Here is a 23,649-nt window from a genome sequence, read left to right as displayed (position 1 = left end):
TTTGTTTTTGTTTTTATTTTCCAAATCCTTTTAATTTTCGTTTTCTGTTTCTGTTAAAAAAAATTATTTTGTTTTTGATTTATCTGTTTTGCATATTCGTTGTTTATCTGTTTCTGTTTTGCATTCTGTTTCATTTTCTGTTTCGTTTCTGTTTCATTTCTGTTTCTTTCTCCGTTTCATTTTTTTTCTTTTTCGTTATTGTTTGCATCTTGTTCGCATCAATTCTGCATATGTTCCTCTTCTGCATCTGCATTTTGTGTGCGTTCTGTTTCGCCTTGTTTTTCTTTTCTGTTTGAGCAGTCTGCACATTTTTCTTGTTGCTGCGTTTGCATTTGTCTGTGTTTTTGCATCCGTAATCTGCACCTTTTTTTCGGCATCAGAATTTGCATCTGCAACTGTATCTTGTCTCAGTTTTTATTTTTTCTGCATTACGGTTTATGTTTTTGGGCAATTTTGGAAAATCGGCCAGACTTCTGTCTAAGAGATTGGTTTCAGGAGTTCTATTCCCAAAGGAATTCGACCTTCTTACTATAATCAATCTTAGTGTTCTGATTACAGAATGGATGATTGCTGTAGCATTGTGACTGCATTCTGGTGAAACTGCAATATTAGAGAATTGATCCTAATCTACTTTGTTACTTGACTTCTCTGTTCTTGAGTGCATTCTTAGTTTACTTTTTCTTTGCTTTTAGTTATTAGTCAGTAGTTAGAATTATTTTAGTCCTTAGTTCTTAATTCATAAAACTTTCATATATATTGTTACTTTTATTGCTTCACATTGATCCCAACTTTATAGTTTTCTTCGTGGGAACGATATCTGGACTCACACATCCACTTTAATACTTGTGACACGTGCTCTTGCGTTAATGTGTGATTGATAAAAGGGTTACACAATTGCGCAACACTCACTCAGATGTAAATCAACAATATATTACAACAACCAAAGAGGGATAAAGCAATGGATTTAGTGAAGTAGGGATGCATAGGGAGTAAAAATATGATGAAGCTGGAATGGTCAATGCCAAAGCCACGCAACATCCGGCCTATTGGCCTCGGCATATAGCCTTCGGGTTCTCATCCAAGGAAATGTTCCAAGAACATCAACCAAGGCACCCTCCATCCATATACACCCGAGACATTCCTACAGTGCTCTTCAACGGATAACAACTCCATGACCCTAGGTCAACTAGAGCTCCCTCACGGAGACCTATCCAGTGGAAGTCGGTAACGCCCGAAGGCAATAGTCTACTGGCCAGAGACACGATACATCCTATGTACCCACTATACATACATATGTGCATGAGCATGTTATAACACATTATCAACATACACCTCCAACCGCTACCCCTAAAGGGTATGGTGGAGCACAAATGAAGATTAACCCCAGTACCAAAGGATTACCATATGGAAGTTGTAAGAACCCGCACCGTTAATTAAGGAAGTCAATTAATTAATTATGAGAAATTAGGAAATAATTCTATAATTGACCCTAATAATATAAAACTTAAATAATATTGGTAAGTGATTAATAATGCTGAAAGTCGCTTTTCTGACGAAAAGTGCAGATACCGATTCTGCTACTCGGTATAAATGCGTACCGATGAAGTATCCCGGAAAATTATGAAAAGTGTGTATATGTCACTAGAATAATATATAGGACTTGTAAAATAAGTTTCAAGTTAAAATAATGAGAACTGGTGCCAGAACTGATATTGGCTATGAAAAAGCGCCTACCGGAAAGGTGCTGCGAAAAAAAAAATAAAAGTATGATAAATCTTAGAAAAATGAGTAGGTTCAAAATCCTAAGTTTGGGATTAAAATGCTAAACGTAGCAATTAGTGCTAAAACAGTGTGTTTAAAATTTAATGAGTCTATATATAGGTGCGCACAAGTTTCTAGGTCAGAAACTTGACATTCTCTACGTGAGAATTTGCTGAGTGTGAGCTGCCACCCTTGCCACCACCTCTCCTCCACCTTTTGTGAGCCAAGTTTCCAGCTTTTGCTTGATTCTTTCCCTCTTTCCCTTTGTAAACACCTGTGAGCAACATTGTGAGGGTGAGGGGTAGCCATTTTCTGAGTGTCCAGCCACTTTGGGTTGGAGTTTGTGGGCTGACTTCTTAGTGTGGGTGGTGGAAGCCATTGTCATGGCATTTTGAGGTCCAAGGACTGACCTTTGTGAAGAAAGAAACCACCTTTGTTTATCATTTTCGTTTTCTTGAGAAGTCAGAACTTTGGGAGCTTCAAGTGAGCTCCAAGAGCACCTCTTGCTTCTGTTTTGAAGCCTTGGGTATGTTCCTTAACTTGATCATGAGTTTTAATGGGTTAAACAAGTAACCAATCAGTATATGAACTTAAAAGAGAGTAAAAATGCATGCTTTAACGTTTAGAAGTGTTAAAAATGGAACCTTAGAAGTGATATCTTCGCGAAATGCAGAATCATCCGGATATGGATATCCGGATATTGATATCCGGATATGGGCTCTGTGATATGTGGATATTGATATCTGGATATTCCCCCGACATATATCCGGATATTTTGGGTTTTTGAAGAACAGTAGTTGCATTGTTCATACAGAAGGTTGTTTTGGGTTTGTGGACCCTAGATTGATGAAGTGGGACTTCTGTAATGATTAATCTAAGTCAGAATCTAAGTGATTAAGGGCTTATGGCTTTGTGAGAAGCCTAAAGATATAAAACGTAAAGGAAAGGCGTTGTCTTTTTATCGTATACTTGTTGAGTATGATTATTGATATGATTGCTGGTCCAAACAGATTGTGATTGTGCTGTGTGTGGACTTTGAGCTTGGTTGGATTCTTGGTTTGGATAGCTAGCTTGAAAGGTAAGCTTTCGTGTCCTCAGTTTAGCCATTACGTAGTTCCACCATACCCCATGGGGGAATGGTTTATATGCATGATGTGTTTTCATGCTTTGATGATTGGAATGCTTTTGAACTGTTAAGTGTAAGGGCCTTATAATATGCATGTGTTGTTCCATCTAGACGGTAAGCCTGAGTATGTGGCGTCATACAATACGGTGATTCTGTGGGTGGGTGCAAGTGGCGTCTTCCACTGATTGTAGGAAATAGACGTATATCCTGCATTTCTCTGGCCAGTAGAATATCTTGACACACATGACATGGTTATCTGTTGCATTACACTGACTTTGGAACTTATATCATATACCTGCTTTTGAACTTATATTGCACATGTAAGTGAGCTTGGGGTGGAAGATCCTTGAGGACCCCTTGTCTTACTGAGATTTCTGTTTAGAGATCTCACCCCACGTTTGGGGCACATATTTCAGGTTCAGGTAATGCGGGGGTTGAGACCTCTAGCGGCAGGAGGCCGGAGCCTAGCTGATTTTTATGTTGTTATGCTGCTTATGTTGAATGTTGGATTATGTCTATTGCTGTTATGCCATTAGCTTCATTCTGCTTTATTATTATGTTGCGGTTGTTGAGACTATGTTTGGCCTTGTTGCCTTATTTGGTGAGCATGAGGATTGTCCATGCCACATTGATTGACCATGTCTTAGTTTAGATTTGAGTTGTATTAATGTATCAGGATATTGTCCGGACTACGTGTTGTAGACCCGTGACTTAGATACTCACTTATTTATCTATGAGGTATTTCAGTTAGCTGTCTCTTGCAATTTACATACAGGCGATGTTTTTATGAAATTGATTAAGTAATCAACTTTGGTAAGTTTAATGACGTCATAATTGAAAACAAAAAGATATTCCGCATTTTTAATTAAGCGTGGCTTAATACAATGATATGTTAACAAACCGGGTATACACGGGGTGTTACAGAAGCTCCCTCTTTAGGTAGCTGCAAATCAATATACAACCGAGCTTGGTCCAACCAGAAATGCCTACACACAGGTCATTCCCATTTCAATTATAACCAAATAAAAACATACACATGGTTATTCAAGCATTCATGTAATTTGCCATAAACACTTACCACAATCCCTTTGGTCAAGGACCAAAGACAACCCACCAAACTCATCGTTCCAAGTTCACGTCCATGGGAGGCAACCTACAATGATCGCACAAGGATCATCAACACAATGGTGCAACCAATCAAAATACAAAGCACCACAAGCCCACCTACACACACCATGATTCGGCCAAATGGCCCAAAATACCTAGCCATGTTCTTAATTTTATTTCAAGCTTCCAATAGCTTCCTAAGCTTACCACAACATCAAACCAATTCCTTAATTTCACTCAATTACCATTCAACATCATTTTTCCAAAATTTCCTCCTTTAGGCCAATTTCTACACTTAGACATATCCAATGATTCCACTTCCAATTCACATGCATCAAACTTACATACAACCTATTTAAACAAAATTCACAACCACACAACACCAATCACATGATTTTTACATCATCTTTTCATTACTTTCCATTCATGGCCGAATTCTTCATGCTTGTACACACATCATACAATCCTATAATTAACTCATACAAATACTCCACAACTCAATTACACAATCCTACAATCATTCCATTTCACAAAGTCTTGAATTTCCATCATGAATTTTGCCTAAGTTATCAAACATTTCATCAATAATTTTTATGAGTTCAATCACTATAAAACATCATTTTAAAACACTTTCATCTAATACACATTTTCAATTTGAGGTCCCCAACCCTATAAATCACACATGCAAGCTCTAAGGTTCATGAAATCAAATCCAATGAATCAACCAATGAAATGCCTTGAAACTTACCCATAATCAAGGCCTAAGACTCCTCTACACAATATCCAAGCATTGGAGGATCAAACCACTGCAAGAACATCAAAATCCCCACCAAAGCCGCGAACATCAGTCGTGATTTTCTTCCAAATTAGTGAGTTTCAAGCCTTGGAAATACCATGGTTGTGTTTAGGAGGTTGTTTACTTAAAGTTTGATGTAGTGAAAGTTGTGTTTTGGTGGAGTATTGATGGTGTTTGGAAGAGGAGGAGATTTGAAGAAAAACTTGCATAAATGGGAGGGAGGGCCGGGGGTTGAAGAGAGAGAATGGGAGGAAGAGGATGATGAAATAGTGATTTGGCCATGTGGCATAAGTCACTTAAGTGGGGTGGGTCCTGTAACACCCTGTGTATACCCGGTTTGTAAATATGTCATCGTATTAAGCCACGCTTAGTTAAAAATACGGAATAACTTTTTTTTTTTCAATTATGATGTCATTAATATTACCAAGTTGATTACTTAATCCTTTTCATAAAACATCGCTTGTATGTAAATTGCAATAAGGCTAAATACACTGAGTAACCTCAATATATAAATAAGTGTGAGTATCTAAGTCACGGTACTACAACACGTAGTCCGTACCATAATCCTAATACATTAATACAACTCTAATTCAAAAAAATACATAGTCAATCAACGTGGCATGAGTAACCCTCGTGCTCACCAAATAAGGCAACAAAGTCCAACAGAGTCTCAACAACAACAAAATAATAAATATAAAGCAGGTTAGCACCCAAGCATAATCCAAGCATAACATCATAACGCATAAATATCAACTCAGCTCCGGCCTCCTACCGCCCGAGGTCTCAACCCCCGAGTTACCTGAACTTGAAATATGTGCCCCAAACGTGGGGTAAGATCTCTAAACAGAAATCTCAGTAAGGCAAGGGGTCCTCAAGGATTTCTCCTTCCCAAGCTCACTTACATGTGCAATATAAGTTCTAAAAGCAGTAATATAATGTAAGTTCCAAAATCAGTGCAATGCAGCAGAATAATCATGTCATGCGTGTCAACTATTCTACTGGCCAGAGAAATGCAGGATTTACATACGTCTATTATCTACATTTGTGCAAGATGCCACTTGCACCCACCAACAGAATCACCCTATGGCATGTCTCCTACATACACAGGCTTACCGTCTAGGTGAAACAACACATGCATATTATAAGGCACTTGCACGAACAGCTCAACAACATTTCAAATATAAATACATGAAAACACGTCATGCATATAAACCATCCTCCCATGGGGTATGGTGGAACCAACAATAGCTAAACCGAGGACACGAAAGCTTACCTGGCAAGCTAACTATCCAAGCCAAGCTCACACTAGCTCAATACCCACAAACAGTATAATCACAATCTGTTTATACAATAATTAATCATCAATAATCATTGCTCAAGATTCTATTAAGTGATTAAAGCTTTCCAACTCATTTTAAGTCATTTCTGCAGGAGGTATTGGAATACTCCTCGATGAGTACTCAAATACTCTATATCTCCAGAAAGAATCTGAATACTTTCACTTAAGTATTCGAATACCACACGGTATCCGAGTACTTTTTCCCTAGTATCCCAATACCTCCAGGTATCTGAATACAATTACCACAGTATTCGAATACTACCCAGTATTCGAATACTTATTCAACGGTATCCAAATACTTTTCTTCCCAATAAAGTATCTCAATACTCTTGCAAGGAGTATTCGACTACCAAGGGATAAGTATTCGAATACTACACGAAAAGTAGTCAAATACTTATTAGACAGAATGCAGAATTTCGTGCATCTTCTGCACAAGTCCCATTTTAAATGTCCAAACTCGATTTGGGGTCCAATGACTCCATAAACAGATGTTCATTAACATGTTTAAGACTCAGAAACACAGTCTTTAACTCAAATGATCAAAGTTTTACTTTTTAAAGGATTAAACAAGCTTAAATCATGAAAATACCAAAGAGGTTATCATGGTTTACCTCCAAGGTTCAAAACTCCGAAAATGTGACAGATTCTAAGTCTCCAACACAACACCAAGGCTCTGACTTTGCCAAGCCACGAAAATGCAATACAAAGATGGGTCTTTTACACCAAAAGGTGGCTCCTTGAAGCCTCCAAAGACAATGAAATGGCTCTCACCAAAGAGGACCACCAACTTAACCCACAAAACCACCACCCACAGCCACAACACTCAGCACACAACAGCCTCTCTCCCACACAAGGATGGTTCACACCTAGTGATAGTGTTTAGATGAAGCAACTAGGTAGAAAGGTGATTAGTTCAAGGTTTTCCATGGAAGAAAGCTCAATTTTTTGAAAGGAGGAGAGGGTGGCAAGAGGCACTCAGAATTTGAAATAAGAGTCACGTAGGAACTCAAACATGGCCTAGGGTTTTGGGCCAAAGGGTATTTATAGCCCGTTTAGACTTAAAACACTGTATTAGCACTAATAGCTACGCTTATTGTTTAATCTCAAACTTGGGATTCTGAACCTAGTCATTTTTCTCGGATTTGTTATGTTTTTATTTTATTTTTCGCAGCACTTTGCCGGTACGCGCTTTTAAGAAGCCGGTATCAGTTCTGACATCAGTTCTCATTATTTAGACCTGAAACTTGTTATACTAGTCCTATATTTTATTCTAAGAATATTCTCACACTTATTATAATTTTCCGGGATACTTCATCGGTACGCATTTATACCGTGGAGCAGAACCAGTATCTGCATTTTTCATCAGAAAAGCGACTTTCCAATTTATTATTGACTTACTATAATTATTTACGTCTTCTCATAATTATTAGGGTCAATTATAGAATTATTTCCTAATTTCACATTTAATTAATTTAATTTCCTAATTTAACGGTGCGGTTCTTACAGGTCTCACCGCCGCCTCACGCGATTCAAACTAATTCAAATCTCCCGCTTACTCCACTAAACGTCCATTAATTCCTAGACTATTTAGAAACTTCAATTTTTAACATTAACCATTGTCTTTTAATTGTTCTTGGTCAGATGAATCCAGAGTTTTCTGGTCGTTCGGTGAAATCACAGTTTTAAGCTGTTATGTGCACTGTGGGCACGCTTCTCCAAAAACCCTAATTTCAATCAATTTCCATAAGAAATCATAATTCCTAATCCTATGTTCCATTTATAACTTATTTCCAAACCTAGAGCTCAAAATTCATTTGACACTTTTTACGGTGCAACTGTACCGTAATATTTTTACCCGGTAAAATCACTATTCATCACTTTTCCAGAAACTTGCCTAAACACTCAATTTTTCGTTCTAAGTCCATTTTCAGGGTTAGTTTTTCCATTTGAGACCTGCTACTCAAATTTTCTTTCCTAGGATTACGTGTTTGTCAAATTACCTACCCCTTAATCCATATTTTAAATATAATTATATGATTTAGAAATACAAGGTGTTATAGCTGGATCCTCCTGTATTACCAGGTATTGCCATGGCTCAGCATTCTGCAATGGTGGTTGTCAATAACCACTTCTGGTGGTGCGTGCCACGTTTTTCGTGGGATTTGAAATTTCTCGTTCCTCACAGACGGCGCCAATGTTCTGTCTATGTGACAGAGATATCTAGCCTTAGGCTAGTAGATCAATATGGGATTTAGTGCTCTCTAGGTATATATGAATTAGATACCTTAAGGGTAGTGAATCACTGTACACAACTATAACGCTTTAGCCAATGGGATGGTGTGTGTGCATAGTGACAACATAATAGTAAGAGAGAGATTAATACATACCTGTGATCTTTTACCTATTATTTATAGAGCTTACCTTAGGGTTTGAACAATCTACACCCCTTTCTTCATGGGCCCAATCATCTTCTTGTATAGCTGTCAAGTGTCTGCCATTCATTGGGCCTTTTAGGCATATGGGCCTTATGTAGGTCCATAACAAACCCAATAAATCACAATCATTAGATGTACACAAATCAATGGTTAAGATTTTGTGTAAGAGTAATAAGTCTTACACCGGTTTAAGTTGATCATTTATATATATATATATATATATATATGGTAGGAGTTAACACCAGTGTTAAATCTAACGTTTGACACCTCATCTGAGAGCCATTAGATCAAAAAAGATCAACGACTATGATTTGTAAGCATGTGACACCATTAATCTTTTTTGATCTAACGACTCTCAGATGAGATGTCAAAGGATCCTATCTCATATATATATGTGTGTGTGTGTGTGTGTGTGTGTGTGTGTGTGTGTTAGAGTTATTTTAATTCCAGAGTAAGACTTAGAAATCTTACTCCCAATCTTAGCCGTTGATAGACGAAAATCAACGGTTATCATTTATAATATAATTAATATTTAATTAATTAGTATGACTTCCTAAATTATAACCGTTAGATGAGCGAAAATCAACGCTCAAGATGGAGAGTAAGACTTGTAAATCTTACGCTGGAGTCAAAATGTCCCAATCATATAATATATAATATATATATATATATATATATATATATATATATATATATGTAGGATCCTTTGACACCGGTGTCAAATTTGAAGTTTGACACCTCATCTGAAAGCCGTTAGATAAAAAAAGATCAATGGTGCCACATGCTTACAAATCAGAGTCGTTGATCTTTTTTGATCTAACGGCTCTCAGATGAGGTGTCAAACTTCAAATTTGACACCGGTATCAAATGATCCTACCTCTCTCTCTCTCTCTCTCTATATATATATATATATATATATATATATATATATATGAGGCAGGATCCTTTGACACCAGTGTCAAATTTTAAATTTAACACCTTATCTGATAGCCGTTAGATCATAAAAGATCAACGACTCTGATTTGTAAGCATGTGACACCATTGATCTTTTTTGATCTAACGGCTATCAGATGAGGTGTCAAATTTGAAATTTGACACTGGTGTCAAATGATCCTATCTATCTATATATATATATATATATAAGATTAGCATTACGTATAGCGCACAAGGTAAGTAGCTCATTCTATTGTTCTCACCTCAAATAAAATAATTTATGCAAATGTGAAGAATTTCAGAAGCAACGTTATTAATATCCAAGGTGCTATAACAGTTGATATCATATAAATTGCAAGGTCCATCTGGGAAGATGCTCGTCTTGGGAGCATTCAAAATTACAAAATCAAAATGTCTTTTTTAGCATGTCATGCATCTGCTTTTCTTGTTTCAGTCACATGCAGTTTTTTGTACACAAAACCTTTGGCGATCAACAAATAAACACATAGATTTAGAGCACTTAACCCAGCCAGCACCCAATAAAAATAATCAAGGTGTGCCCTATTGATATTGTTTCCCAACCATTTTCCACCAGCTCTTGAGGTAATTGCGACCACAACAATTATAACACCATTGCTAACAAAACTTCCAACTCCAACTATGCTTATATATGCTGCAGCTCCCAAGCTTCTCATTGTCTCTGGCATTTGATCATAGAACAATTCTTGGAGTCCAACAATCGTGAATGCATCAGCAATTCCAAGAATAGTGTATTGAGGTAGTAGCCACCAAATACTCATTGGTAAAACTGCTTGGGGATTGTTTAAGAGATTATGCTTTGTAGCAACATGAACCCTTTTGGCTTCCACAAGTGCTGAAACAACCATGTCCAGTATGGACAAAATTAAACCAATTCCAATCCTTTGCAACACTGTTATGCCAGAGTGAAGCCCAGTTATCTTTCTAAGAATTGGGACGAAAACTTTGTCATAGATTGGAACAGCACAAAGGATTATGATTCCAACAATGCCTTGAAGTGATGCTGGAGGAATTTGAAAGTGTGGTCCTATTGAACGATTCATTGTGCTACCTTGTTTGGTGAAAAATGTGCCTAGTTGACTTTGGACTACGGTGAACATTAAGCAACTTAGCCATATAGGGATGAGACGAACGAGAAGCTTCACTTCTTCAACTTGAGTCAACGTGCATAGTCTCCAAGGGTCTTTGGTTTGGCTTGAAGCATCGCGTTCATCAATGATCATTGCTTTGTCCAAAAATCTGTAGTAATTTCAAATTTTTTTGTCAAAAGAAATAATGAAATGCATTGGTAATAAAAATGTGTCAAGAACCATAAGGCAAAGAAAAAGTTGAAGTCCTCAATCAATGTTAGTATCAACTCTAAATCATACACAGAAGTCCTTGAGTACATGGTACACAACGAGCTCATTGCCCTATGTCATGTGTTTCAATATTTAAGATATGTATTTAACTTTTTTGGGGCTTATTTATTTTTGGTCACATTCAAATAAAGTGGGGATAATTGATACTTCACAATTCATTATCTTATATATAATGATGTAATATTATATATTATGATATATTATAAAAGACAAATTAAGCACTAATTCTTTATTGTCATATTAGATTTTTAATCCTAATTAAATAAGAAAAAAATCATGAAATATGGGAACTATTCCTGAAAGATCATTCAAGATAGTTTAAGATATTCTAAAATACAATAATATTTTATGAGATATTCTAGTATAGTTCCTCTTAAGTTAAAGCTTACTAAGTTTTAACTTGTTATTATTAAATATATTACAACAAAATAAAGTAGAATTATAGGAAATAGATCCTCTTATTTTTTTGGTTTCACATTATCATGCCATATAGAACATCTTAGCCGTACATCCATGCAGATCAACCATGAGTAATTAAAGTGACAATTTCTTTTTCTTGTTTTGCAAACTTCTTTAAAATGTTAGTAGTTGAATGTGTAGTGGCGAAGTCACGTTGAGACCAGCTGAGGCCATGATTAGAGGTGGCAAAGTGGGCGGCCCGCCCCGTCCCGCCCCACACCGCCATCAACCCGCCAAAAAATGAGTCAGCCCGCTCCGCCCCGCTTTTGGAAGTGGGCTCAAAAACTCAGCCCGGCCCGCCCCGTTAGGCGGGTTGGCCCGCCAGCTCGAGCCTATTTTACACTGACCCGCCTCGGCCCGCCATCAACCCGCCAAAAAATGAGCCCGCCCCGCTTTTGAGATGGGTTGAAAAACTCAGCCCGCCCTGCCCCGTTTAGCGAGTTGGGCGGGTTGGCCCGCCTAGCCGAGCCCGTTTTGCCAGCTCTAGCCATGACGTTGGCTAGTTCTCAAAATTTTAGTGTCATTGAATTTCTTGCTGCATAAAAAATGAGAGAAAAAATTGAAGATTTCATGAGTTTTATTATTTGACACATGCTAAAAAAAATTTGCACCCTCCTGAAAGGGGTTGGATCAAACTGAACTTCCATGGTTCAATCAAATTCCCACCTTCTAGAGCAAGGTGTGATGGTGTATTACGAGATAAATTTGGAAAAGGAAATGAGAGGTTTTGGAAATGCCCAGGGGATTAATCCTCTTCATGCTGAGCTCTGGGGAGCTCTAAATGGCCTTGAATTGGGCTAGAAACTCGGATTCGGGAAGTTAAAAGTCGAAGGCGACTCTCTTAAAGCGATTACTATGATCAATTCGACCTCTTCTACCATCTCTTTGCCGCACTTGGTTTTAGGCTTTGTTTGAGAGTTGGTTTTAGGAGGGGAAGGAAAGGAAAGAGAGGGTTTTAGAAAGCTCTTCCCTTGTTTGTGAATTTAAAAAAAGGAGGGGAAAGAATTGGAAATTTTTACTAAACCCTCCAAAACCCTCCTTCTTCTTCAAATTAAAGTTTCCCAAATTTAGGGGGTTTAGGGGAAAATGTGAAAACTACATAAATGTGAATCATTTTTAAATGTGACATTATTAGAAAAGTCTCAAATACCGACAGAATTTATCGACGAAAAATATTTCGTTAAAAATAGTGAAATTTTTTTATGAAAATCATATACGTAAAAAAAAATTCGTCAAAATTAGAGACGATACCAAATTTTGCCATAATCACTGACATAAATATTTTTACGGAAAAAAATTCAATCAAAATTATTGATAAAATCTAAATTCCGTCAAAACTTTCAATGAAAATATTTTCGTCCAAAATTTTGATGAAACACATTTCCATCGAAAAGTTTCGACGTAAAACAATTACGTCTAAATTTTTTACGAAAAACATTTCCTTCAAAATTTTCCTCAAAAATTTTCGACGAAAAATATTTCCTTCAAAATTTTTAACTAAAACATTTCTGTAAAAAATTTTGACGGAAAATTTTTTTGTCAAATTTCTTTATAGAATCTAAATTTCGTCAAAATATTTCACAGAAAAACATATTCATCAAAAATCTTGACGAAAAATATTTCCATAAAAAATTTTAACGAAACACATTTCCATCGAAAAAATTTTATGGAAAAAATTTCATCAAAATTCTTTACAGAATTTAAATTTTGCGAAAGTTTTCAACAAAAACATTTTCGTTAAACTTTTTGACAAAAAGATTTCTATCGAAAATTTTCGACAAAAAATATTTCCGTCAAGTTTTTTTGATAAAACACATTTCCATCAAAAGTTTAAACAGAACACATTTCTGTCAAAAAATTTTGAGAGAAAATATTTTCGTAAAAAATTTTAACGAAAAATATTTCAATAAACAATTTTAACGAATAAAATATTCTGTCAAAATTCTTTACATAATCTATATTTAGTTGAAAGTTTTGAATGAATAATTTCCCTTAAAAATTTTGACAAAATAATTTCCATCGAAATTTTTGTCATAACACATTTCCATCGAAATTTTGAACGGTAAACATTCCATCAAAATTTTTGACGGAATTCTTTTTTTATTTAAAACATTTGATGGAGGAAATCATTTTCGTCAAAATTTTTGACGAAAACTAAATTTCGTCAAAATTTTTGATAGAAAATTTATTTTTGTGAAAAATTTTATCGTAGAAAAAATTTCATCGCTTTTCTACGAAAAGTATTCTGACGAAAAAATAATTTTGTGATGAAATTTTCATCATTTGCAAATTAGAAATTTCATCGAAAGTATGATTTTTTAATATTGTGAAAAGTACAAAAATAATTTTGTTAGAAATTTTAAGTTTAATTTAATTTGTAAAATATAATAATTATATTTATTAAAAATGAGGTAAAATTGTGAAAATATCTCATTAACCCTCTTTTTTTCTCCCTTGTCATTTTTTTAACTCACAAATAAGGGAACGGAATACCCTTCAATTTTCTTATCTTCCTTCTCCTCCCTCTCCCTTGAATCTCCTTCTTTCCTTTTCTCTCCAAACTCCCAAACAAAGCCCTTAGAGGATAAAGGCTGGGATTACGTTAATGAAGCTTAGAATTTCATCATATCCGAAGGGAAGCAAACAAATGTTCCAACTGGTTGGCAAGACGCTCTGCAGATGGTTTTTCAAGTATCATGAATTCGTCTGAGTTCCCCCTCAAAATGCAACAATTATTTCTCGAAAACTCCTTTGAGAGCTATGCTATCTCCCTCCTTAGGCCCCCTCTGAGGCCTTGAGCTTTGTTTTGGGCTTTTGCCCACTTTATATATTAAAAGAAAAAGTTTGGCATTGTCTAATTTTTTTTGGCTCAGTCACTTGTTAAGTGAATAACATTATGACATGGTCATGTGAAAACAAGATATGGGAGAATTCATTCTCAACATTATAACCTAATGGTAAGAGATGAGGCCATATAAGATCACAGGCTAGAGTTGGAGCAAGAGATTGACGGGATCATCTAAGATACTTCAAGATATTAAAAGATATAATAATTGTATTATAATATATATCTTAAAATAATTAGCTTAAATATAGGAAAGACAACTTTGATCGGGGAGTGATGTTTTGACTCTAGTATAAGATTTAGAAGTCTTACTCCTCATCTTAACCTTTGATTTGTAGCATGTGTTCGATCCTCCTCAGTATCGTCTTTGGAATGGGTTTAACCTTAATTCCGGAACTCACCCAGAATCGGACTAGTCACGAAGTGATGAACCGATTGAAATATCTCTAAAAAAGAAGTCTTACTTCTCATTTTAACCATTGATTTTCATCCATCTAACGGTTATAGTTTATTGAGTTATACCAATTAATTAATTATTATTTTCAAATAAATGATAACTATTGGATGGACAAAAATCAACGGCTGAGATGAGAAACAAAACTTCTAAATGTTACACCGGAATCAAAAAATCTTTCTCCACTTTGATCAGTTGTCTAATATTATTCGAACCATAATTTAAGTAATGTTTTAAAACAAATTAAAAGTTCTATGATATAGGTAAAGAAAAACCAAAATATAGAGAGATTTAGAGTGAAAGTCACCTGTATTTATCAGTGTGGACCAAAGTACAAAATTTTCCTTGAAGGGAGCCACCATGATCATGGTCATGCCAATAATTCTCTTGGTTAGGTGTGACCTTCATGTGCCACTTACGAAATGCAGCCACAAAAACTTGGGCAATACTGGTGAATGGGCTCCCTTTTGGGCTTTCCTTTCTATACCTTTTGATTCCAAGCAAGAACATTGCCAATGCTATTGCCAACACCCCTGTTAGTACTCCAAGCCCCACAGCCCATCCAACGTTGTCCTGTGTTTTTTAGCATTTCAATTATAAATTCAGATTCTCTTTTATTACCAGTTTGCATATTCAAGTAGGTCATGATTTTGTTGTTCTATCGTTGTGAGATTTGTTTCATACAGGTTACAATGAAATATAACTAGTGTTATAGTGTACCCAAAAAAAAAAATATAACTAGTGTTATAAATAGTAGTTATTCTTTTCACATTTTGTACTAATCTTTTTTTAACAAAATAGATAACACTTTATAATTTCATAAAGAATAGTAGTTATACAGAAAAGTAATTTTCTTAACAAGAGATTAACATCAAAAGTATATACTGAATAATGATTTTCCCTTTTTTCAAAATGAAAAATATATAGAATTTTGAACATCTAAAATATTTAACACACAATTCTCATTAACTACTTTTGATTGAAAAATTTAATTTTACTAAAATTTCTCATTATGGAGTGAAATGATTTTGATAGATTTGTTTAATCAATTTTTTTAATGGAATAAAGTTGGGTATTTTATTTTATTTTTTGGTAAAAAGTTGGGTGATTTTGCTACTAATTAGATGTGAATAAGGAAATTAAATATAATAAATTAAAACTTAACTTGAATATAAATTCTATTTAATCAAATTGAATACAATATACTATTGTTTTTGTAGAAAATATAATAAAAAATTAATTAAAAAGCATAAAGTATTAATTATATATATATATATATATATATATATATATATATAGAGAGAGAGAGAGAGAGAGAGAGAGAGAGAGCTACTATAAAACTTGACAATTGTATCTGTTAAAAAAATATATAAAATATAGTGATGAATAAATAAATCAGTAAATTATATATTAAATTAATAAATAAACAAAAAGAGTCGATTAGTCAAAGGCATACCCATATTCTGTGTTTTGGTAATTTGAATTTTATTCAGATACAAAACTTGTTCTCCAAAATGTATTATGTCGATATAGAATGTACCTTTTTATTATTTTGTAAAAGATTTAATATAGATTAAGACAAAAAATTGAATCTATTAACGCAAATATCAATATGAAAATATCGTTATCATAATAATATCAAGAAAACAAAACAAAACCGAAAAACAAATAGAGATTTTGAATAACTAAATTACCTGCAAATATACTATAAGGAACGCTGCAGAAGTTGAGCCAAATACAATGCCCAAATACCACCAATTGAAGAATGAGCTTTTGGCATCTCTCTCCTCTGCCGTGTTCTCATCAAACTGATCGGCGGCGAATGTTTGAACGCACGGCTTGTGTCCTCCGTCACCGATGGACAGCACATAAAGAGCTATGAAAAATAGCTTCTTTTGCTTCACTACAGAGACTGATAGTGTCAAGAAAATCATGCCCTACATGTAATGTTTATGTAACATTAGAACATTTTAATAGTTGAGAATGATTTTTCGAAATTATGCAGTTCAATCTATATATTGCTCTTTTAACAAAACATTTCAATTACTACCTAGCTATTCAACTAATCACATTTAATGCTATGTGACATTAGATTCTTTTTATAACAAACAGAAAAATATATGTTAAATTATTCGCCGATGCATGCATGGCCTTCTACAATATGAACAATGAGATTTTTTTTTTTAACATAGAATATTGCAAGTATCGTATTTTTGTTTTAAAATACTAATATCTTCTTGCACCACTTGCACATAGGAAGCATAAGAAACAAATACTTAACATGGTCCTTAGAGTGAATGGGTCCCATTAAGAAAAAGAAAGAGGAAAAATTAGTTAAATTAATTCACTCACTCTTATGTAAATTTGATAAAGAGATATTTTTTATAGCAAAAGAATAAGGCATTAATGTTTTTACAGTGAATGTAGATAAATTATTTACATTCGTTTCCAAAACGACATCGTTTTGGGTTTAAAAATTAAAAAATTATAATGAAAAAAACTATTATAACACTGAAATAAATTATAATTATAAAAATACTTTGATTTTCGTCTCAAAATGACGTCATTTTGAATTCAATATAAATAAGTTATCTACATTGGCATTGAAAAAGCGAACCCAAATAATAAATATCAAAACCTTAAAGTATGTACCTTTATTGCTTTTGACTCTACTTTTCATTATGTCCTCAATGTATTTTCAATAAAATATATATTTTTAACATTTTTAGAATTTTTGTCACACTAAGAAAACATATGTTAGAGTTGGTAAAAAATCTCTAACTCAGTTATTCAGAACATGATGATATTATATGTCAACACTTTTCTTGAAGTCAATAAACTAGACAAAAATATTCGATTGCTATAAAAGTAATGTCCTTAATATAAATCTACAAATTTTATTTGATTGTTTTTTATTTATCTCGGCTAATTGTCACATTAAGTTAATATTAAATATACAATCCATGAAAAAGTAGGAAAAATTTATGGTATCCTAGAATATTTATTATTGTTCTTAGGACTTTGAAAAGTTTATTTGATTAATTCTTTTACGTTATATATTTTAAGTATTTGTCATATTCAGTCAATTTTAAATATACAATCCATGTTTTCACCAATAAATATATTACGGTATCCAACAATATTTATTATGTTTCTATCTTTTCATAACTTTAAAAAAAAAAAATTTTTTACTTTATCTGACTCAGCTATATTTCAAATAAGTTAGTATTAAATATACAATCATTGAAAAGTAAAAAAAAAAATATTGATATCATATAATATTTATTATAGTCCATACTTGTGAAACCGGCCTCAGTCTGTGTGAAACTTAAACGTCAAATTCAAAAATAAAATTGTTGAATCCAAAGTTTGTATATTCGTTGGATTAATTTATTTCATGTTAACATATTTTATACGTAAATTTTGACTTTTTGACCCTTTTTTCCTCCGTCAATTAAATAATAACCATAACCCCCCCCCCCCCCCCCCAAAAAAACATTTCACCCATTTACCCCTGTTTAATTGATATTGATTAAACCACGGGCTTAATCGATTAAATAGTTAAAAAATGCAGAAAACACTAAATTTGTGATTTAATCGATTAAGCCACAATGCTTAATCGATTAAATAATGTTAGTAACCTTTTTTAAAAATCCCATTTTTGGGTGGGGGTTATAAAACACATCCCAATCGATTACAAACACCCAAAACCTCCTCCTTTTGGATTTTAGCTCAAAATCACGTGGTAGGTTTAGAAATAAACATCAAAGTGTATACACTCTCATAGTAGTATGTATTTTTTGATTTCCTCCAAAAAAAAAAATTTGGTTTTTTTTTTTTTTGGATTCATGAACTTTTGATTGATTGAAAGTGGTTTGGTTCGATTTGGCTCTCTTTTATGCATTATTCGGTTTGATTCATGTTTAGTTTAGGTTTTGATGAATGTACATGGTTTAGGGTCTAGGTTTTATAGGTTTTGGGATTTTTTTTTCCTACGAATTTCAGTTCTGAATTTTTGTTTTTTTTCAATTATGTTTGTTTTTTGTTTGTTGATTTTCTGATCATGTGTTATTTTAGGTTTCTTTCCCTTATCATGGTTTCCCGCAGATGATCTGGTAGGAACACCGATGGCAAAAGATGGACGAAGCAACGCCATGACCGTCCTTCTTCTTCAGGGCCACAAGAGGCTGACATTGAGTCTGTGGACCTCCTATTTGGCTATTTGTTTGAAGATGATCCTTCTGAGCATGTTGCATTTTTGCGAGATTTTTTGAGCAGACCCTTTTGTCAGCTGAAATCACTTGATATAGAATTCTTTATGGTAGAGGGATTTGACATAGTAGAGGTGTTGAAGGGGGCACATCTGAGGGTGTTGGCTAAGATCACGTGTTCATATTCAAAGGTTATGGTGAGGGCTTTCTACCATAACCTCAGCTACATACAGGGTGAGCTGAGGCCCCGCGTCTGCGTTGTGGACATAGTCATGACGACTCTGATATGGCTGGAGTTATTAGGCTACGACATTGATAGTTATCCCACAATGGAGTATGATGCGGATATAAGTGTAGCAATTATTGGATTTGTGCAGGGTGATGTTGTGGAGGAGGCTAGGAAGCCTGATATCAGACATGGGCGGACTCTTCATTATACTACTGGGTTGCTTAGTGTTGATAGCCGAATATTGCACTACGTCATCACCCACATATTGTTCCCACGAGCATTCAATCATTCGAGGGTGCTGGAGGGTGACATTCCTATTATGCGGGCTATCCGTCATGGCGTACAGGTGAATTGGAGGAACTATATTTGCTGGATGATGGTTAAAGCCAAACATAAGGGTGCACTTCCATTTGCCTTTCTGGTTCAGAGAATATTGGAACATTTTGGTGTTCCCATGGACACTGGCCGGCTGAAGCGCTGCACAAGCTATAATGTCAAGTTTGGAAAGCGTCTATTGGAGCAATGCAAGATCTCCAAGAATAGGCAGGGTGTGTGGCAGTTCTCAACATAGGGTGAGATTGAGGTCCCTGATGTTGCCCCAGATGCAGACATGGTTGAGGCTGAGGCTGATGATGATGATGAGGATGATCATGGTGACATGGAGGATATTGTTGACCCTGAGGGTGGATTTTCCTTTCGTGATGTCATGAAAGGCATCAATGCCACACTTAAAAGGATACGTAAGTTGGAGCTTAAAAAGAAAAGGAGGTGGAAGAGCAATATAGAAAAGAGGAATGAAAGGTTTTAGCATATTCAGGGACGATTCAAGGGCTTGGAGGAAAGGCTTGGTTGTCTAGAGCTTACACGAAGATAGGAGGCTGAGGAGGCAGCTGAGGAGGGGGCTCATGTGTCAGATGAGGAGGAGGTTGAGACCGAGTCAGATGAGGCGGAGGAGTAGATTTAGAGATGTTTATCTGCATTTATTTTGTTCGTGTAATTTGGATTTACTTTGTGTATTTCATTTATGTACCGAACCTTTGATGTAATGAAATGGATGCTTATTTAGTTTATGTTGTTGAAGTTATAACAAATGATTTGAACTAGTCCTAATATACAAGTACATACAGAATGAATTAAGTTTATATATTTAAAAACACTAAATAATGTTTTGGCACGTCAAAACCAACTTTAACGACAATTTTGTACTTTAGGGAATCATGAAAGCACGTATGTATTTTGAGACGACAAATCCCTTCCCCAAGTCATATTTACTAAGCTTATGAGTGTAGAAACTCATTGGATAAAAAAAAACTCGTGGAAACAGATCCATATAGCTCACAACACTGGTTTAATTGATTAACCCATACTGGTATGCGTAGGTGCAGATGAAGATTGACCACAATCAACTTCAACATATATCTCAATAAAATTTTGAAATTTCTGGTCAGCAATTGCATCTATGACACATTCCACATCTTCATCATCACAAATATCGTTACTAATATAGTACATAGCATCCTTACCAACTATGCTCTCTACCCTGGCTATCATTCGATGAATGCATTGGCTGCCTTGTAACCCCAATTTTTGGTGAATTCTCCCCTTGAACTCGTTGTATATAGTGCCCGTTTGATTTTTATCATTTTAGTTTTTCCTTCAAATTGAACACCATTGGAACCTTCAAAATGCCTCCCATCGTGGTAGATCACTGTAACATACGTGTTTGAATTTGAATTCATCTTGCACACGAAATTGATACCAGGGTTCAGATTTTTGGGGTTTGGGTTCGGATTTTCCCATCTAAAAAGGAACATGTAAATGCAACGACAATGATTTCACAAGATTAAACCTTTAGAGATGGTGGGATGAAATAGCCTCTTGATGGGTTGGATTAGAGATGAGAAACGATAGAGATTTTGGTGTAAAAAATGAATATAAGTGAAATGATGCGAAGACATGTAGATATGGGTATCTGACGTTATTTAATCGATTAAGCATTGTGGCTTAATCGATTAAATCACGAGTTTAGTGTTTTCTGCGTTTTTTAACTGTTTAATTGATTAAGCCCGTGATTTACTCGATTAAACAAGGGCAGATGAGTGGAATGTTTTGGGAGAGGGACAAAATGGTTCTTACTTAATTGATGGAGGGAAAAAAGATCAAAAAGCCCCCGAAGAACATTAAAGGAAGAAAGACTTATTAGAACTTACCGATTTTGTTTCAAAATTAAAGAACAAGAGTAGCTTCAGCTCCAGCCTCTACAGTTTAATGATAAATCCTTTGACTAACTAATTTCAGATTATGTTTTAGTTTTGCAAAATTTATATTGAGAGTTGTGGGTGTTCATAATTTGTAAGCTAGGCACCATTTTAGAGGTATGGATGTCTAGTTTAAGTTGTAAAAGTTTCAAGGTCATTGGATGTAGGGATCAATACAGTTTAATGAAAAAATGAAGATAACTCAAGATAAGTGGATTGTTGTGTTAACAAAGCATAATAAGTAAAGTTTTATTTAAAAAATTTAAAATTAATTTTCCCCTTAAAATTAGTCAAACTCAAAGATACCAATAATGATAAAATACTTTACCAATTTTTTTAAAAAATAACACAAGAAAATGCGAAAGAATGAGAATGAAATCTATTTACCAAGAGATAAATGAGAGAGGACAGAATGATGGTCTTGAATCTACCAAGATAAGAATCGGCCACAAAGCCACCCAGCAAAGGGAATAGAGAAGAAACACCAACCCAAGTGTTGACGTTCTTCACGGCTTCTGTGATGGGTTCGTGAAGCACATTTGTGAGGTATGTGATCAAATTTCCCGCCAAGCCTATGTATGCAAATCGCTCTGCCACTTCCACAACTGAAAAAAAAAATTATTAGATGAGAAATAAATAAAATTCTCAAGGAATTAAAGTTTCTCCTTCGTGTTTGGGGGAAAAAATACATGATATTTTAATAAAATTTATGAAATAAGGAGAAAGTAAATTTTTAAAATACTCTATATTTTTTTTTAAAACCCGAAAACGTGTCATTTTAGGATTGATGTCACACCAGAAATATTTTTCTCAATTCTCAAAGATGGAGTTAGGAAGGGGCTAAGCGGGTCCATATCAATTTTTAATTGTGAATTTTATTTCTTACTTTTTGATTATATATATAATGATTATCTCCATAAAATTTATATAACATTTAATTATGAGTATTTTTTTATTTTTAATAATTGTAATTTACACAGAAGAACGTACATTGCAATTTCGTCCCCTCAAAACCATTGCTGATCAAATGGAATAAAATCGGAAGAAAACATTGAAACAAGAAAAGAATAATGGATTAATGGAGGCGACCAAGATGTACTCACAAATGATGAAGATAGCAGCATGCCAGCCACCCTTGGTGGGGTTGGTGCGGTGCAGGTGGCGGTGGATGTCAACGTTATTCTTGTTGCTGCTATCCGCCATTACTAGCTATGAAGAGTGAACTTAAATGTGAGTAAGTAAAGTTGGTCAGTTATAGTTGAATAGGCTACCTCATACATATATAAGACAATGTTTGTGGACAGGTTCTTAATTATTGTATACGTGGTAACACATCGGTGCACATGATATGTATTAAATATAGTTAATTTTTAAGGGTTTAATGTTTATCATGTTGTAAAAAATAAATTTATTTTTTACACATATATAAAAGTGTGTGGGACATCGAGACCCTTATAGGTTCATGTGAAAAGAATAGAGAAAAAAGAATATATGAATTTCATAAACTTTTATATATGTAAGAAAAAAAATACCATTTGTAATATATATAAGAAACATTAAACTCTTATAAACAAATTATATATGGTAAACAATATTTCTATAAGATTTTTTTTGTTCAAGAAAATAATACATTAAACTTTTTTCATAATTGAATTAGAATGAAATTAACTTATCATTTATTTTTATATTATTTTATTCTCAAATTACGACTACGAGTAGTCTTTATTATTTCAAAAATTGTTTTAAATTTTAAATTTGTTTAAGTTTTTACACAATGTTACCCACTCGACTAATGTAATTGTATGTTTATCAGCATATGCGTTTATTTTCTTGAGCGTGTAAATATAACGAATGGATTAGGAATCACAATCTTTTATTTTCAGGAAAATTGAGAATATTGATAGAGGGAAGAGAGGATAGCGTCATGAGGCTGAAAATAATTAAGATGAATAGAAAAAGCCCATCAACTTGTTGTATAAGTGATTATGAATAAGAAGTTGGGACACATGCGTCTCGTAGTTCGTTCTACAATGTTGTTTCTTTTGAAAAAGTACATTGCCCCAAAATTGTGTCAACTACTACAAGGATTTTTGAAGAGGTTTTAATAATATCAACAATGGTTAAAGATCAAACACCGAAAAGTATCAATGCTTACAGGAAATAATGTTACACTTCAAAATTTAATCATGCATATGTTGGTACTGTTGGTTGCATAATTTATTTAACATCATCGATCATGTATTAGATTTGCATTTATTTTATTTTATTTTTTATTCAGTCATCCTTAATAAAAAAT

General features: G+C 34.3%; 1 protein-coding gene across 1 annotated transcript; it reads right to left on the bottom strand.

Moving 5' to 3' along the window:
- Window positions 1–9,925: 9,925 nt before the first annotated feature.
- On the bottom strand, window positions 9,926–22,556 carry LOC133298434 (protein NRT1/ PTR FAMILY 5.4-like). Its single transcript, XM_061497723.1, has 5 exons — window positions 22,457–22,556; window positions 21,741–21,958; window positions 16,350–16,592; window positions 14,963–15,228; window positions 9,926–10,775 (listed from the first exon to the last, which is right to left on the bottom strand). The coding sequence occupies exons 1-5, from the start codon at window positions 22,554–22,556 to the stop codon at window positions 9,926–9,928; spliced, it is 1,677 nt and encodes a 558-aa protein (XP_061353707.1).
- Between the last annotated feature and the right edge of the window lie 1,093 nt (window positions 22,557–23,649).

This window comes from Gastrolobium bilobum, unplaced genomic scaffold (assembly GCF_033153095.1).
Source record: "Gastrolobium bilobum isolate Gb01-03AN ecotype WA unplaced genomic scaffold, APGP_CSIRO_Gbil_v1 utg8009, whole genome shotgun sequence".
NCBI lineage: Eukaryota > Viridiplantae > Streptophyta > Magnoliopsida > Fabales > Fabaceae > Gastrolobium > Gastrolobium bilobum.
This window is presented reverse-complemented; position numbering and strand designations above follow the sequence as displayed.